Source organism: Contarinia nasturtii, unplaced genomic scaffold (genome assembly GCF_009176525.2).
Source record: "Contarinia nasturtii isolate CC-2019 unplaced genomic scaffold, AAFC_CNas_1.1 Cnas_scaffold_285, whole genome shotgun sequence".
In the NCBI taxonomy this organism is placed as follows: Eukaryota; Metazoa; Arthropoda; class Insecta; order Diptera; family Cecidomyiidae; genus Contarinia; species Contarinia nasturtii.
Window position 1 is genome coordinate 6,223,604 of NW_022197640.1, and position 19,189 is coordinate 6,242,792.

The 19,189-nt window shown below is 32.6% G+C and overlaps 2 protein-coding genes across 5 annotated transcripts in view; one reads left to right on the forward strand and one right to left on the reverse strand.

The window, feature by feature from the left end:
* Window positions 1-12,180, reverse strand: part of LOC116337525 (fasciclin-1) — a 96,069-nt gene extending 83,889 nt beyond the window's left edge. For 3 of the 4 annotated variants that reach the window (XM_031762166.1, XM_031762165.1, XM_031762163.1), the window contains exons 1-2: window positions 12,083-12,180; window positions 10,823-11,280 (exon numbers count right to left, since the gene is read on the reverse strand). In XM_031762166.1, the coding sequence (XP_031618026.1) occupies window positions 10,823-10,936 (114 nt within the window). In that variant the 5' untranslated portion in view covers window positions 10,937-11,280; window positions 12,083-12,180. Of the gene's footprint in view, window positions 1-10,822; window positions 11,281-11,404; window positions 11,430-12,082 lie in introns of those variants that run through there. The other variant, XM_031762164.1, reaches the window with a different exon arrangement.
* Window positions 12,181-13,279: 1,099 nt separating this feature from the next.
* The window catches only part of LOC116337511 (pleckstrin homology domain-containing family G member 5-like), a 42,544-nt gene continuing 36,634 nt past the window's right edge, over window positions 13,280-19,189 (forward strand). Inside the window, exon 1 of the mRNA XM_031762130.1 lies at window positions 13,280-14,517. Within this exon, the coding sequence (XP_031617990.1) occupies window positions 13,321-14,517 (1,197 nt within the window). The 5' untranslated portion in view covers window positions 13,280-13,320. The remainder of the gene's footprint in view (window positions 14,518-19,189) is intronic.

Here is a 19,189-nt window from a genome sequence, read left to right on the forward strand (position 1 = left end):
TTTTGTGAAATGGAAGTTTTCCGCGTTCATTTACACACCTACACATAACAATGGTGTGGCGAAAAAAGAAACCCAAACGCTAGTAGCTATAGTAGTGTTGGCATCATGTTATAAAGCCACGCTTTGTTTGCTTTTTCTGAAGTGAATTTATGTGTATTCTTTTGATTGTTTGCGTTTCGTACAAATGCAAAATGGTATACAAACACACGTATACATCTCGATTGAAACTGTGAGAAAACACATTGAACAAAACAATGGTATGAGAAGAGCAACAGCGTGTATCACATAAAATTGTATACATATGGATCATTGAGTGTGACTGTTATGGGCTCCAAACTGCATGAGTGTGTGTGTGTATGTGTGAGTAAGAATGCGAATCGTTTTTGTTTCGATCTCAAATGCGATGTTTGTGTGGATTATGTTTGTGGATATTGTTGTTTAACCACAAATGCAAATACTATTCGGTCAATATTTGAATTTGAATCGTTAAAAAGTGGCAAGAACGAGACGATGGTCCAATTGTTATATTTCTGCTTGATGTATTTTATGGTAATAATGATTTTATGATCCATTTTCTAGCGTTCATTTTCTTGCAATTTTTATTTACACATATCAAATATTTGAATTTACCAATGCCCACATCTTTGCTATCATTCAATTCAAAATGATGCCCATCTAAATGACTAATTTTTTTTTTGTTTATTCGGTGTTTCTGATTCTTTTATGGCATTTAGTCAAACGTCAAATCAATTCAAGTTGACCGTTGTACCAACGATTATTTTGACAGATTCTTGTTTGAATATTCCAATTTTCAAATAAGATCTCATACAACCCGATGTGAGGCGGTGTATACACAGTCTAATGCATGTGTATGCATGAACGCGCGAGTGAAAATCGTCGGAGTATGTGTAGTTGTGATCATATGCCGGTGTACATTTGAATCAACGTGCTTCGACAACGTATGTTGTGTAGCAATACAAAACCGGTTTTGTTTTCGTTTTTTCAGTCTGTTTTTTTAAACACACGTATAAACAAATGGATATTACTCAACGTTCTTACGTTTAAGAATGAGTCAAGAGTTAATACGGTGACACATGGAGAGGGAGAAACTGAGAAGAAGAAAAAACTGATCATTAAATACAGTCAAAGTGTGTTTAATAGCAAAATTCGAAGAAACGAAAAAAAAACTGTGCACACTTTTTATATTATGGTTTTTAATGTGCGTTTCAATGCAAATCCGTTTAAAATAAACCAAACTCAATGGATCATTTGCATGTTCTGTAGATTAAACGTTTTTTTTTTAATTTTGTTTCACTCAGACCAGTCTCATTTGCATGCTCGTGTATTCGTTTCGATTGTCATTGTCATTTTTGTCCTCCCCCCACATTTTTGTTGGCGAATTTCATCAAAATGCACCATGGCTAAAATAAAACTGCAATTGTAATTTACACATTTGTATTCATTACATGAAATGTAATCTAGTTTCTAAAAGAAAGCCATTCATCAATTTTTCTTCTATTTTGTCCCGTCGACTCTGATGGATATATTTTTTTTATTCGCCTTCTTCGTGATGTTTTTTCAACTGTTTAAATTTATACGCAACAACGTAATTAGTATTCTCTTGGTGGATATATACAGTCATGTTACTCACGAAAAGAATAAAAGTACTGAGAATTGAGAGGAAAAAAGAGAGATACCGCTAATAGTGGATATTGACAACAAGATACGAATATGTATAAATGCTAGCTATAGAATGGATAAAATACGAATGTGAGAATGGAAAAAAAGTATAAACGAAAAAAAAGAGGCTAAGTTTTATATTTGCATTCTATAGCAAACGAGACGGCATGCCGTTTATTCATTTCGTAGTTTGTGCCTCTATTTAGCAATCGAAACGAACGGAGGTCATTTTCTATTGTTTTCCCAATGCATCGAAATGAATATTACAATCAATCCTTCTCTCTTACTCTGTGTTTGTGTGTGCATGTCTCCCAATATCGATGATGTCTCTGTTGAATTCTTCCTATGGAATTAGATCTGGTGCACAGTTCGCGAGAAGCTCATCCAAATCGATTGCAAAATAAGCAGAGTTGATAGCGTATGAAAGTATAGGTCGAAGCATTCGATAGAGAAAGAACCTTGTTATTGCACATGGAAATGGACATCAACAATGTTTATAAGAATCGGCATCGTTACCATCGACATTTGTGTACTTTCTATATACACATACATTGTCTCGTTCGCGCTTATGACGCTTGTACTTCTTTTTCATAATAATTTCGTTCGGTTGTGTTCTGTTTATTTTTCTCGGTCTCTATTTCCGATTATCATTTGCAGAGTTCGTTACCATTTTCTGATGTTTTTTTTTTAAACTTCGATGCAACCATTGTGTGCATTGCTCTAGATTTTGTCATTTTTTTATTATTTGAATTAAAAATCACTAGTTCAATGGCAAAATTCATGTGTTCTTTCTTGAATTTCTGTGGCAAAATTTTTGCCGCAAAACCTCTCAGTTCAATTCGGATACCATTGATAGAAAAATAAAACGAAATTAGGTAGTATTGTAAGCGATAATTATACAAGTCATTACAATTTATTTCAATAATAATTTCATTAAACGTTGTTCAATTGTCTGTTTTATGGTATTCAATGTTATCATTTCCATAATTTGTCACACACACAAGAGGAGGACCTTCCAAAAAGTTATTTTTCGGTACTTTGAATCTTGTTTGATCTTTATTTCGCTTTATTGAAATTCTGGCAATGATTTTCGGAATTGTTGAAAAAGGAAGGAGAAGACGCGACACGTATTATGTTCGAAAATATGATTCGCTTTGTGCGGTTATTCTGGGAATACGATAAGCTAAATCATGTGTCGAATATTTGATTCCGGCAAACGATTAGCACGTCAATGATGTTCACACTGTGAATTATCATTCTATTTGAAATACTCACGTTTTAATGACATGATGGTTTTGTACGGTTTTAACAATTAACACTTATACAATGAAATAAGCACCCCAGAGCATAATTAACATGTATAGGCATTTTGAATTTAATTGAAACATTTTTGTGCATCCACTATGTAAACACACACACGCATGCATATTTGGCAAAACTGCTTTGTTTTAAGATATGTGCACACATTAAACACACACACACACTTAAACCTAGTTGCATAACATTCAGAGCATCTGCCGTCATTTTCTGTCAGCAAGATGTATCATATTGCATTTAATTAATAGACGCTGACACATCTAATTAGTGCCATGATTTAGTTTTGGCACATTTCACATAAAAGACAATTAAATTAAATAAGAGCAGTATGTCATTAGAACGTCGGATTTAAGTTGAGCTATTTCAATTTGATGAGCCAATACCGTATTTGAGAGAGTTTCGGTATTTATACTGGAATCCACGATTGTAATTTGCATTCAACCAATTTTCGTGCACATTTATACGAAATAATAAAATGCAACTTCAAAAGTAGTATATATAACGATCGGGTACAATTTTTAACACATATATGGCATATGTAAAGGGAATTTCATTCTTCGAATCGTAATGCTCGAGGATAAATTTGAAACTCAAACTAGAACTCGAACGAATTTGACATTGTCTATGAACGACCAATGTAAATGAACTGGTGTGATTTCAGGCGTGAGCACGAGCTATTTTATTAGCCATAAACAACGAACAATATCATCAATTTAATTTTGTGCGTACTTTATACAACATGATGTTGATGTGAATATTGCGTTTTAATGAACTATAAATCGCTTTATTTTCGCACCCGCATTTCAGGTAATCGCATCATTTTAATTGTACAGGACCAAAAATATTACAAATAACTTCACAAGTTATTTATATCAGAGCAGATTACCTTACTAACATGACACCATGATCATCATCGATGATTCAACGACCAGTTTAGTTTCAATTTCATTTATTTTAATCTATAGAGAAAAATTCCACGAATTATCGATTATATTAGATTTTGTTTGTAAGCTATTTTGAATGAAACGGACATTCTGGCAGCAAAATTAATTAAAATCTCGTTTGTCATTTTCAATTCGGTTGAAATTGTTTTATTGAAGACTAAACGACACTATTCTTCTGCATCTCATTATTGTTCATTCTTTTTAATTTCGACGAATTGTAATGAAACTATTCTTATTGCTTTTTGGTCATTATTGTTCTTTTTTTTTCAGTATTCATGTTGTCATAAATTCGTGACTGTTATTTCTATTCCAAACATCCGAACATTGAATCATCATCACTTCAATATTTAATTGAATCAAAAGACGTGTTCGGAATTATGCGATAAATTGTAATCATTAACATGACTACATAATTGATTTGTGTGATGTGGGCGGTTGTGGGTTGGATCAAATGTGTGTGATTGCACGAAATGGCGCATTTAAATTTTTGAATAAATTTTGGCTTCGAAACATGTTTATGCATTAATAACATTGCTCTTATTATTAATGCTAAGAGTCTGAGAATTTTTTTCAAAGTAAAAAAAAAATCGATTGGAAAGTTCAATTTTTTTTGTTAACAAATAATTTGAGTTTATTGAATGTATGAAATATATTTAGCGTTAGCACCTTGTAGAAAATTGATTTCTTTTGGCGTCCAATTAGGCCAAATTCGGAAAAAGAGAGGGAGAGTGAATTCTGAATGGATTACATGATGCGAAGCAAACCAGCGTAATTCAATTATTATCTAAAAGTCACTGCGGGATCTTTTTTTTTTCTTTAGAAAAAAAAACATCGTTGTTCATAATTCAAATGATATGGTCATTGGTTACGCTTACCAATTGGTCCAAACTTTCCAAAAAATATTTTTAGAGAAATAGAGAGAGAATCTAATAAGGTGTAAACAAGACGTGGCCATAATTGAATTGAATTGATGTCGCATCAAAAAAATGTATCGATTTCCCTTCAGTTGTATTCAAATTCAAAAAAAAAATGATTACAATTAATCGAAAAGCATCGAAGCACAAAAAACCGTCTGAAAATGATTTGCTCTAATTCGTATCAAAGTGTGCGTTCGTTCATATTTATCGCTTACGATAGCAATTTGACAATCTAAGTGAAAATTTGATTATTTTCACAACATTTATAGCACGGCAAAATGAGCGAACCATAAGAATGATGCCTGTTCGTCATGTGAAACGCATTTGAAAGTCTGGCAAGTGAAAAAAAAATACATAAATATAGACGTCAACAATGACGACGACGACAATGAAGAAGAAAATGGAATGAATTTGTGTAAGTAATATGATTTTATTATTCAGTCACCTATATGTGCACATAACGTAGCAATGTATCGACAAAAAAAAAGTCTGCTATTTTTATTGCCGTCAAATTTCGCATTGAACAACTTTTTATACATTGAAATCGAAAGATTAAGAGCATATTATAAGTATCCACTTGAATGGTAGACAATTTAATGTGGTAGATTCTTGCCAGCAATCAACATCACAATTTATCAGCCTTGGTCGGGTCTCTCTGTGTGTGTATTGTGAGACTGTATGCTACTGCTGTTCTCGTTGTTATGATTGTCACTTTTATGAAATTCCCATTGGGTTTTCAATCCCAACTTAGGTCGTTATTCAGCGAGCACATCATTCGAACGATTTGGAAATTGGTTCAAATAAAGAACCACAGCATACCAAAAAGGTTGCCTCTCTCAATCTAAAATACATTGAATGTAGTCAAATCTTAAACATCTTTTACTTTTGTGCGAATCGTTGTTTGCTTTGTGGATTTCATTGTTGTGATTTTTAGCTTCGTTCGAGCGTTTTACGGTATTTTACGTTGTTGTTGTTATTATTTGAACATTTGAGAGAAAAGTATATGTATTGTAAAAATCATAAATGAAAAGTCGGTTGCTTAACGATTACAGTTTGTTTGAGTAAAAGACACATCAAAAGAGAGGTAGTGAAAGAAAAGTAATGCTTAAAAGATGACGATATGACAAACGAGAACTAAACTAGCGCAAAAAAAACGCTGGACCCAAAATATCTTTTCTGTTCATGTACGGAAATGACTATCAAGTTTGTAGTATGTTTTTCAAAACATACTTGAACTCAATCAAATATCTGATACACACCGCTGTGTTTGCAAACCAGTTGTATGGACCTCTTATACGAATTGAATTAAAGGTTAAATGTACTAATTTGAGTGGCATTACCGATGATGAGAAAGTGAATAATATCGATGCAAGATTATTATTTATCCATAGAAAGCGTCATTCACTTTAGGAGCATCTCTGAGCATTTGCTTGAAATGTTGAATTTTCAGAAAATGAATTTTTTATGTTGCCCACTCTCTTTCCTTCTCTTTATTTTCATTTTATTTGTTTACCAATCATCCATCGTATTATGCGACCAAGTTTTTCACTCATTTCAACAACTCCCTGTGTTTTTTTTTCTTCAATACAATCGTTTCTAAATAAACATTCACTCAATATTATATACGGCAATCGAAATGAAGAAGTTCTTTTCATTCGGCAGCAATAACGCTGAATTGAAATGTTATGAATGTAATTGAATTTCCATATTCAAATTGTTCGTAATGTGTTCGCATGGGAAAATTTGCAAATCGTACATAAAAGACTTTGCAAGGTTTATGCAAAATGCACAAAACACTGTTGAAATCAAGGAATCTATACACCAAAACGATCGATATATTGGAAATAGTTTTGAGCACATCACTCAATTCAATTGGTTTTGGATGAATTGCAAAACTCCCTTTACACTATACATATATGTTTGCTTGGCATTGTTTACGTTGAACTGTTTGTTGTTATTGCTTTTTCCATTTCTCCAATAAATTCAATCACCTAATCGATGCATTTCTTTTTCGCAATATTTCGATAAAAAAACAACAACAACAAGAACAACAGATAATTTATGCATGAATAAATATAGTGTCTCATCATGCTATTAATGTTATTAATATGTTATGGGTGCATTGATGCTATAACATTACGTTTTTCAACATTTATATAAATAGAGAGTGAAAATTTGTCGTTATTTATTCTAACATTGTATTTTTTTTACACTGCAAGCTATTTAAATAGCCATAAAAAGTGCTTTTGATCATGAAAAATAGTCACAGAAAAAAAAGTTGCGTTTGATAATAAATTAGCTGAAGCGAGAAGTGTTCTTGCTTCTTGTGTTACGAAAGGAAAAAAAAAATTATGTAATTTTTGAACAAAAAATGGTTTAGTCTTTAAATAATTGTAGTCTCCAATGGCTGGCATACAATTTGTATTCACAATAAATATACACTCATTTACAAAAAATGCGAATGGGAAAAAAATCGTCAACCGGCCAAAGAGTGTATGTGTGTATCGTATGTGGTTGCAAATGAAGTATGACCAGCGGGATAAATGCAATTTTTTTCCGATTTATTATCGTGTCTTATGACAGACCACAGAGAAAAAAAAATATTTCCATTTGTTGACAAACGTATTTGATAAACTATATGTGCGCACAATGCATTGATCGTTGGTTAAACGAATTCTCGCAGTGCCTAATCTTTTTTTTTCTACACTAAAATGCTTTTATAAGGACTGAGGCAAAAAAACACCCATGTATAATAATAGACGTCGGGGAGCGTAATGCAGAAACACATTTATGTATTAAAATTAGATCCGAAAAAAAAGGTCAAATGATGATGCTATAAACATCATGTAATATGGTCAGATAAGGATGTTTTCAAAAGATTTTCACTGAAGTGATATATGGTAGATTGTGGATAGATTTGCCATTTATACACTGCTTTGTCCCATCAAAAAGTCAAGAGCGCTCAAAATGATGTATGGTACTGTACAGTTTTCGAGTGGATGGGTATAAATAACAGTAAAATGAAGATAGTGACGAAAAAAATCACTTATACGAATTCGTTTCAAGAATTTACATATTATTTAGAAATATAGTTTAATTTATTATATATGCACTGTTTGAGCAAAAAAAAAATGTGGTTTTGAGATCCGTTTCACTGTTGAATAATTGCGTTTCACAGTTTTGAACGAAAATTGAAAGAAATAATAATGGAAAAAAACAGGATACAGAGAAATATCTATACCATATATATATATATATGTGCAATTCCACAAAATTAAAAGTAAAGTTCGTACTGGCGAAAAAAAAGAAGTGTTGTTGCACGAGAAAAAAAAAACATATGCGCTCGTTTCTTTGCGGATGAGTGGTCGTGACGTATGTGCGACGATTATCAAGCAAATACAATATATTTTGTATTTGACTGTTGATTTGTGTGATATTTTGACTTGAATTTTTATGGCAAAAAACACACTATTCACATTGTGTTTGCAGTTCAATGTATTTTTTGAAAACATTCTCATTTGCTGAATCATACATTTTTTTCTCGTGTGTCTCTCTTTATATGCAATAGTACTAAAATCCAATACACACAAAGTATTGTGATCGTGCAACCAACTCCCTATCAAACAAAAACTGTAAGCAACATTGTTATCTGTGGTGCACCTGTACTTTAAAACTTGCTCGTTTGCAAGTTAAACCAAATTTTATTTATATATGAACGAATATATATGTGTACAGTGGTGTGTGTGTGTGTGTACACTGTACACTGTACATGTCAAATAAATGGTATAAATAAATAGCATTTAATATTACGTGCTTGAGTTTAAGCTCACGAAAAACATTCATAAATTAACATTCAAATAGTTAAATATCGATTCGGTGGTATGCACACAAATCTATGGTACGAATGTAAAGTTGTTTTCGGCACATTGTTTGATTTTCGGTGCCGTTCTTTTTTCACTGTCTCCTGTTTTTTTTTCTCCCTTCTTCGTGCATTTCATGTTGCTTTGTATTCTGACTTTCAATCAATCGATTCGGGTGTTCATTGAAAATCAACTAATATTGGTCCGTAACGATAAACATCTTAGCCAATACTGTGATACCATTGAAAGCAAAAATGTGTTAACAGTTTCTCGAATTTGATTGCTTGTTTATCGAGTTCTTTTCTCGTTTCGGTCTTTTGGTCTCTGTCTCGTTCTCACTCGAGAAGCATTTTCATTTGCCATTTTACACATCTAACAAATGCTGTATTGTGAGAGAAAATGGTTTTAAGGAAACCAAATTCAATTCAGTGAATTCGCTGCAACAAATTGAAAAAATGAATGATCACGCAATTCGAGAACAGCTGTCAAAAACGGTGAAATATTTTGCTCAGAACACAGAAATGCACATAAACTCAATTCTTATTTGTGTGTGCGTGTGTGTGTGTGTGTGTGTGCATGGTTTCGTGTTTTGATAGACAAAATAGGATCCATTTTTAGTTGGTTGAAAATGCACAATTGTGCGTTTGCATTTTATCTGATGTACGATGTAAAGTGAACCGCATAATTACTGCTGTTCCAATTTAACTACCATTTTAACATTTATCGATTTCTTGTCTGTTGCTTTCACCATAAGGGCATTCTCTCTCTCTCTCCTCTGCAAACATTACTTACACGAAAACCACCTTATTTTCAAGTGGAGCAATGAATTTTTGATTAGCTGAGTTTTTAATAGATCAAAAAGTTCAAACTGAAAAAGGTTCAGACTTCGTTGCCGTTGTGCGTTTTACCACTGAAAAGCAATTAATAATAAAGTTCCGTATTAAATTTTATCTGTTTATGGCAAACGCTTGAGATGAAGACCATCTTAAACGAATGCGATTAACTCGGATAGTAAGTAGTTGCTACAAAATTCATCGTCTTTTCATCTCATTGCCGCATTAAGTGTTTCATTGTGGCCGGCAACGTATGTATCATCGCCATTTCTATTTTGAAAACCATCAAACCCAATAATTCTCGCCATCAGCGAATCACTTGCCGTTGTTGATGTTGATGCGCGAAAGAATGATAATAAATTGAATGAAATAATAATTCGAATCAGCATCATCCTCATCATATCGAACATTAAATGCCCAAATACATATGAATAAAGTCAAACAATTGATAGTGTGCGCTCTCACTCTCCAAGTGCAATGAACTTGAAATTGGTTTTTATTGTTGTTGTTATTTTTGCTGTGCGCCTCTTTCTATCCCGCACCGCTTAAGCGTTATTGTATGTATAAAAATGAACGCACAGTTTGTGAATATTTTCTTTTTATTTTAGTATGGTTCGCTCATGACAGAATCATTTTGTGTGTATCGCTCAATGTCTTCGTGAGTGCGTGTTGATGCTTTGCGTCTGACCGTTTGGTATTTTTCCTCTCTTTTCTTCTTACATTCGTTCTCTCTCCCTCTCTCTCTTCTCTCTCTCTTTCATTCTCTCTAAATTTATCGTCGTAGATGTTGTTTGTCTATTTCTTCATATGCTTCTTATTCAATCGAATGCGTTACTACTGTATTGGAATTGCGACACAAATTGTTTTAATAAAAAAAATGCTGTTATTCATGCCAAAAATGTGTGTCTGCTGTAAAATTCTCACACATTTAATTTTTGTATGGCACATATCTTTCCAAACTGTTATTTTGTAGTTCTTTTTTCCACATGTGATCATTTTTAAGAATGTGATCAAATTTTAACTTGGTTTTTTTTACAATTTTCGGGTATAAAAATGTTCGTCTATTTGTACAAATTCTATTCTAAAGATGAGATACATATTGAATGCATTAATCACATCTTCATGACATGATGAAATGAGTCAGATGAAATTGATCGAAAGAATGTGACCTGAACATATTCAAAATGCATTCGTTTCTCAAATGATGTTGGTGTAATACATTTTAAAATGCGATCATATCAAATCATCGTTTATTAAAAATCCAAACTCACCTGTGACAGATCTGGATCGTCTTTTATTTTATCCAGTAGTGTTGATGCCATAGCTGTATAGCTGACGCTCAACACCATGAGCAACATGACATTTACAATTGCAAACATCTTCATTTTGGCTGTTGTTGTTGTCTTTGGGCTTCGATTTTATTCGATATATCGAGAGGATCTTTTATGTACGGTCTCTTTTCACCAGGAACTGAATTCTTGATTCAAGCAACACTTTATTTTAATTTCAACAATTAAAGATGAATCATAACTTGTTGTTCAGGATGAAAGTGCGTGCCTGTTGTATTTTGTGTACACAAAAAAATTCTTTCGTGAATTTTTTTATTATTCGTCTTTCGTTAGGATTTTTCTTACGTCCCGTTTGTTTATTTTATTTTATTTTCTGGATTTTAATTATACTTTTTCTTATTATTTAAACGCTCTTTCGTCTCACCAGCTTAGATCATTAACTGTTAAATATAAACAAACACAATTTATTTACTGATTTTGGCAAATGGCTAAGAAAAATATAAATAAATGGTCAAATCAATACAACCAAGAAAGAAAAACAAATTGTGCATCGTCAATAATTACTTTGACAAATATGCACGTTAATTGAATATGAGAGATTAATTTGCTGACACCATCACACAAATGATTACAAACTTTCAAAGTCCACCACAAAAGATGATAATAACCAAAAAAGACCGTTTTCATTTGAAATGGATGGGAAAAAAACTTGTCAGTTTAATCACAATAACACAGAAGAACGTGTACAATCGCGTTATTTGTCAAAAACCAAATTCGAAATTAGCTTCAAAATTTAATAGTTGCACAAAAATTACAGTTAAAATTTGTTGAAATGATGAAGAAAACGAAAAATTTCCAAAGAAATAGGTCGAAAGAATTAAAAATGCACACGAAATTGTCTTCATCGATATCGAAAAATAAATTCTTTTCGTGCATTACTTATGCAATGAAATTGTTATGAAATTATGTCCTTGGGCCGAATGGATATATTTTTCGGTATCGTTGAAGCTCTATTCAAACACGTAATGTCGGTATTTGTCGTTGAAAATTGCATCTAATATATTTGACACAGTAATGATTTTAACGCTGATGGAAAATAATAAATGCAAATTTATCGAAAGACACAGGTTCAAGACAATATTTATTTTCGTTGTGTGCAAGTAGTTCGATTTTTTCACGATGCTGTACAAATCAATTTTTTTTTGAACACGTTGAATAATCGCAGATAATATAACAACAAACCACACTAATCATATGAAGAGAACTGTTACAATTTCCGGCACACGATATACACAGTAGAACAGTTCGCGAACTACTGGATAGAATTGTTTTGCTAAAGTGAATGCGACCGTCGAAGAAACGGAGTCTTTTTGGTTGAACTGGAGTGAACAACAGCACACTGCTTATGTTGTCAAACTTCTCACGTTCACAATACATTCGAATGTGCTTGTATTGGACGATGTGTGGAACTCGTGGCACACGTTTTGTCAAAGCACATTCACATACTTGTTGCCGGTCATTCGAAGCGTTTAAATCAAGTGCCGACACAAATGGAGACGGTCAACATTTTTAGGGAAAAAGCATTCGCATAATAGACGCTTTTAAAACCTCACAACAGCCATTTAGTACACTGAGTTTCGAGTTTATACAGAAACATTGACAAATCACAAGCCATTATATTATTCAAAAATTCATTATCATTAGCGTGCAAATTGGAATTCAATTGAGGAAGTAACAAACCAAATCACGAGTTAACTTTGAATAAAATTATTCGACCATTCAAAAAATGGGCCAATTCAAACGAATGAATTTTCTCAATTTTCATTCATTAAATCCAGTATCCATAATTATTATTAGTAGCTCATTCATATTGAAATAATATTTTTTTTTTGCCATGAAAAATTCGTATTAGTAGAAACATTTAGTGTTTTTGAATGCACATGGTACAATAATTAAAATTGATTAAAGTATCAATGGAAACCAAAACAATTTTCACTTTTGGCTATATATGTGATGACACTGTATGCGGGCCTTTGCAAATGTATCATTTGTCACTGTATAATTCAAACAAGCCGTTATCTTTTGAAACGCAAATGTCTGATAACGATAAAATTCTTATGAAAATAAATAAAACTCTCAGTCATCTTTTATCATTCAATTGGAATTGAAGTGTGAGATTTTTTTTTATTTAGAAATTTAATTTCGTTTTATTTTTGCTTTGATTCCTCGTAAAGTTATTGTATTAAAAGGGAAAAGAAAAAATTACGTGTTAAAAAGTGAAAATCAGCAATAGATAGACAGATAAATTGCGTGAACAAAATTTTTGGAATTTATTTTGATTTTATTTTTCGTATGACGTATGTGTGTGCGTATGAGGTAATTAACATTTTTGTTGTGCAAATTAGTTTGTATTGTTGTTGTTGTTGGTTTTTTATGCAAATGGCAATTGAAATTTAGTTGAAAATCAAATGACATAAAAGATGCATCGAACCCAGACCGTAGCTTCGAAAAGTAAAAAAAAATCTCAAACATCATCGTCGAATAAAACAAAAGTGGCCAAAACAAAAGGTGCAAAATGTGAAAGTAACGATAAAATCAAATCAAAAATGAATTCGAGTGAGAATGGTAAATGTTGTGTCAAATCAACGCCGATTAAAGTTCAAGGGCAAATCCATAACGATAATGTGAATCATCTAGCAAATCCCAGTCAAATTATGAATGTTGGCGATAGAAAACTTGAACGCTCCAACAGTTTTTTTCTCACTCGAAAATTGTCAAAAATCTACGATTCGTTGACAACCAGCAAAGAAAGCATAAAAGATAATAATGACGGTAATTCGTCAAATAAACGTGATACAAAAACACCATTTAAATTTATACGAAGTGTCAGTTTGGCGGCCATATCACTGAAAAAAGATTACCGAAACAGTATGCGAAAACCGAAATTGGAACAATTGTCAGAAGAGGATCATCCATATGGTGTTCCAATTGAGAAATCAAAGCGAAAATATGACAATAAAAAATCAAAAACCGCATCAATGGACAGCCTGACGAGTCGTACATCGGAAAAATCATTGATTGCATCGTTTAAGCGTACATTCAGTTTGACGCCGTCCCGTCGGAAGGCAACAAATTCAAAATGGAGCGCATCTTTGATGAGTCTACAACAAATTGATGTGATGATTAGTTATGAAGATTTAAGTTTTATCGATTACGATAAATTCAACACGTATGAAGAAAATCTAATGAATAAAATTAAATCATCAAACCAAATTGACGTTAATCGAGCGAGAGTTGAACAATTTCCGGGCGTGAAAATGCGTCAACGGTCAAATACGGCAACAACACATCAATATCATCAACAACAACGACGTCATAGTACAGTGTATCAACAATCAATTCGAATCGATGGTGAAGATGCAGCCGATTGGATAAATGCCACTTCAAAACGTTGGAGTAATCCATGTTTTAGTGCAAATACAAACGAATGTATGCTTTCATCGAATGGTGCAAATGGTAAAGTTCAACCGCCATCGTGCGGTGTGGATGAATGCGATTTCATTGCAAGCAACAACTTTGCAATCGATTGCAATACAAACTTCACGAAAGTGGCTCATTCCGTTGATGACTTAACGGAAAAATTAAATGAGAAAACTGATTTGTTGCTACACCAAACGGTAAGTAGTTCAATTTATATTTTGTGTTTTTATTTTATTTTATTTTACTTCATTTGCTCATTTTACCCCGAATTGCTTTTGCACTCTATAATGCTCTATTGACGATATTGAGTTTTTTTTTATTGGATGCATTAGCTCTAGCTTTGATTTCCGTTCTTTACTTTTTATCGAGTATCATTTCAAAAGTTAATGCATATAGAATTCTTGTGATTTACTAGTTCATGCTGATTATACTTTGGATGAATGAGTGAATAATCGCTTTAGCTGAGCATAGCATGACACAGTCTAACACATTTTCAACACACTGATTGATGCGGTGCGAAAGAGAAAAGGAGAAAATGAAAAAAAATGTGAAATAAATGTGACAAAACACGCAAAATCCCTCATTTAAATGGGCAAAAAACAACAACCCCCGAAAATACATTTCGTATATTTAGCCATCGAAAAAAAATCATTAATTTTGTTTGACGTATTTCGTTTACACCTCATATCATATGAAAATCAACGAGGCCAGTGAAAAAACCACTAAAGTCCTTCAAATTCCAAATAAACATGCCAGAAATTATATGTATTTAGTGATTTTTTGCGACAATTTGGATAGTACATGATTTGTTGTGGTAGTTCCAATAAAAAATCACGTCCTTTTTGATAGTTTTATTTCCATATTATTGACTCTTAAATCGTTTCATACTGTATTATTCATGTATATAAAATGTACAGAGTAGCAGCATGTGCCTTTGGAATGTCATGGCTTGTTAAGTGTGGTCATTTTTATATTAAAATTGTGCTATATATAGGTGAATGTGAGTGCGTGTCATATATATTTGGCAACGTATTTGCTCTTCCGTCCTTTTTATGCTTTTTTTACAAAATTCCTAACATTCGCTTTTACGTTCGCATTTCCCTTACAATGACGATTCCTGGTGTGATATGTAAATACAAAAGAAAGCACCCCTAACACAGTCGGACCATTCTTCCAAAATTGCCAATGGTTAATGATTGCTGTGTGTAAGTTGCGATAGTTGTTGGCGTGTTTTAATCGATTTACGGTTACCAACAAAAAAAACTGAACCAAAACAAGAGAACACACGGAGAAATAGTCAAAAGTATGTTTATACTAAAATAGATTTCAAGTCTCTATATAAAAAAATATAACGAGTAAATTAGGAAGGGAATGTGAAAGAAGTCGGGGACTGCTTAATACGATGGAAGAAACGATAATGAGTTCGCTGGCTTTTATAGCATTCTTTTGCCATTGTTTTCGCACGACGATTTCAATTTGGACTGCTTTCAAGCGAAAGTGACTAAAATTCGTAAAAATCGTACAAAAATGGGCACGGAAAATAAGATCGAATTTTTTTCCATAGATCCATTGTTCATTCAATCGCAAATCTAGGTGAAACACAGAAAGAAATATTGTTGATAAGAGATAAGTTAAGCATTAACGCCGCACTTGTTCAACACTCGCACACACTTACATGATTATTTAAAGTGTTCTTATAGGGCGAACATTTTCTGTTTTAGACACTGATTTCTCTACCTTAATGACAACATTTCGATAGAAAAAAACATGAACGATTTCAAGTAAGCATAAATGATTTAACCTTGCTTTTGGGTAATATCTGAAAATTGGTTGGAAACCCATCCAATTTCATATTTGGAAATAACAATAAATGGTTGCAAATGACTTGACGGTTCAAAATATTTCAACGTAAAAGTCAAAATTACATAAAGTTCTTGTATGACAATATCATATATGCGCAGACACATGTGATGACGATAGACCAATTTACGTTTACCGACATGAATAATTCCACAATCACGATACTATTCAAATCTTCCGGTCATTCTTAATCGATTATAATTTCCAACGGAACCAATCAATTCGTAGACTTGTAAGTGGATAACTGAATATTTCTAAAGGGAAAAAACAACAAAAGAAAATTCAAATGTTACTAATTGGTGTAACCATGAGAGACTTAAATCAGACTTACGTTTGTTAAGAAATGAAAAATAAAAACGCTGCAAAATTCAGGACGGACGGACTATAAACGGACAAAAATATGTAACAAAATAAAAACACTGTTCAATTGTTTTCTACCCACTGGTAGATGTGACAGTCGAAATTTGGCATTTAATTAAATTTCAATATCACATTGTTTACATACCTGCTACAGCACATTTTGGTTATCGTTTCGTGATTTAAATGTTTTTCAGCAAGCATTTTAACAGGTCCGTTTAGTGTTTACGTATAATAAAAATCATTTAAATAACAACGATTGATCTGATACATAATGTAAATATCCTCTGAAAATTTAAATAGATTTTTATACAATTTTGTTGGAATTAGAATAATGTCGATACAGTATAAAAAATGTGTTGCTTTTAAAAGTCGACCAAAAGTGCCGACAATTCTTTGCTCCACGTTTTCTTTTCTTTTTCTCGTTATCTCGACGAAAGTAAATGCAGTTTAAACGATGCATATTTAAAATAATCATGCAACTCCAGGTGTTCTAAAGTAATTCATATTTTGATTATAGTAATGGTTTAATATTACATAAAACATTCAATGAACAGCAGGCAATGCACACAATTGCTAATCGTTTTAATGATCACTTTGAGCGTTTAAAGAGCTTTTTTTAACGTGCTTTACGTGGCACCGAAACCAAAAGAAAAGAAAAATGGTTAAAAAAAACGTATACCAAAGTCTGTTTAAATACGTTTCTCCCTCTACTTTTATGTGTTCAAAGGCTACCTATACAGAGTACAATGTGGATGTTTAATTAAAGAGGTGCAACATGATTGCACAATGGCCTCACAACCGTAGCGGTGGTTTCATAACATTTCATCGAGTCACAATTCCGAAGCACAGCGTAATGGTCAAGTCGGGGAAAAAAAATACAGGTCTGAAGAGTGCTGAAGTGCTGCTATTTGATATTCTTCGAAAATTAAAGTCTCGTCGTTCTTGGTACTCTTTTTTTTTAATTATTGTTTGAACAACAAAAAAAAGCGAACAACAATGAATATGTGCGGTTTCATGTTGTTAATTGAAGCAATAATGAAATCATAGCGAAAGGACATTATGATTTGTTCTAATTTTCCGTGGAAGCCATTTAGATACTATGATTATTACGAAAGGTAGAAAATAACAAGTTCCGTAATTTTTCCGAAAACATAATTATGTTAACGCTAACGCTGAGGAACTTTTTCTACTTGATGAAAACTTTTAAATTGGCCTACATTAATGTCGAGAATTGTTTTTTCCCTTCCTGGTGTTATCCTATTTAATTGCAATTGATGCTAAGCCACGTCTTGAAAATTGTGGAAAACAACATGAGAGCTAAAAGTGCTCCGTCAGTATATCACCAATAAGTTGTTAAGCAGCAGTAATTGCTCCACTTTTAAATTATATAGGAAAAACGAAAGAGATGAAGAAAGAGAAAGAAAAAGAGATAAAGATTGAAAGAGAGAAAAGAGACACAATACGAAAAAAAGAGAACTGAGCTAACGACTTTGATGAGGAAAACACATTTGCTAAATGTAAAATATGGCGAAACGTGCAGAAAATATGAGATTGCAAAATTGTACAACACACCACACTTTCTCGTTTTCTTTCTCCTTTAAATAGTTTTTAACGGATGACAGCATCGACACGGCCTTAATGTTGATGTGTATTCGTTTATTGTGTGTGTCTCAGTTTAAACCACATCCCGAATGAATCGTTAAACAGTAACACAATGCAATTTTAAGATTTTCTATTGCGATTACATTTATAAGAGCTCTATCAATCTACGCAGCATATCACAACCGTTATCTTTCATTATTGCTATAATAATACTGTTGATAAAATACAGATACTCGCTTCAGCTGCGTAGTAGATAAATTTAGCTTCAAATGTGAAACAAAGATGTGGAATACGTTGTTCTTCTGAAGCGAAAAAAAATCTTTCACAGACTTGGGTCAAATGTCTATATCTATATATGTATATATTTTTTTTGTTTTCTACCATTCATTATGCCATAAGTTGCGGAATGGAAAATCATATCCTCATTTTTTTCGCGCAAAAAAAATAAATAAATTTCAGCATAAACAGATGACGCGGCTGTTATGAAATGAGTGTAGATGAAAAACTTGTTTCTAAAAATAATACCAGAATATGATTTGGTGTGGGTATGAGCTTACCTTTAAGCTGATGTGCGACAGCTCGCATACCATTTTATAAAACTGCTGGAATTTACATATAATATCTGAATTTCTCCTTGTATATTCGTCATTTGTCAAACATCTGCAGCAAATCGCAGCAACAAGTGAAACGCGCGCCAAATATAACGACAAACACGAAAAAGCACCAAATTTAAAATATGCTCTCATCGTCCTGAAACAACGAGAATGTGTATTGATCATATGTGTCAATTTAACGGGATTTTTACATTTATTTGCGTGAGTTTGGTGTATATGTGTCATAAATGCAATAATAAAAATAAGCTGTATCATGACTCATTTTTTTCAAAACAGCATCTCATCCATCCAAACTATTGAATTTACTTTTATTGTATTTTTGACATTGACATACAATCTCAATAATATGAATGTATGAAGAACTGATGCATATACTGTTTTTACCATGGCCACAACATTGCCAGCGTTCAATTCAACTTTTACATTGGTTCGC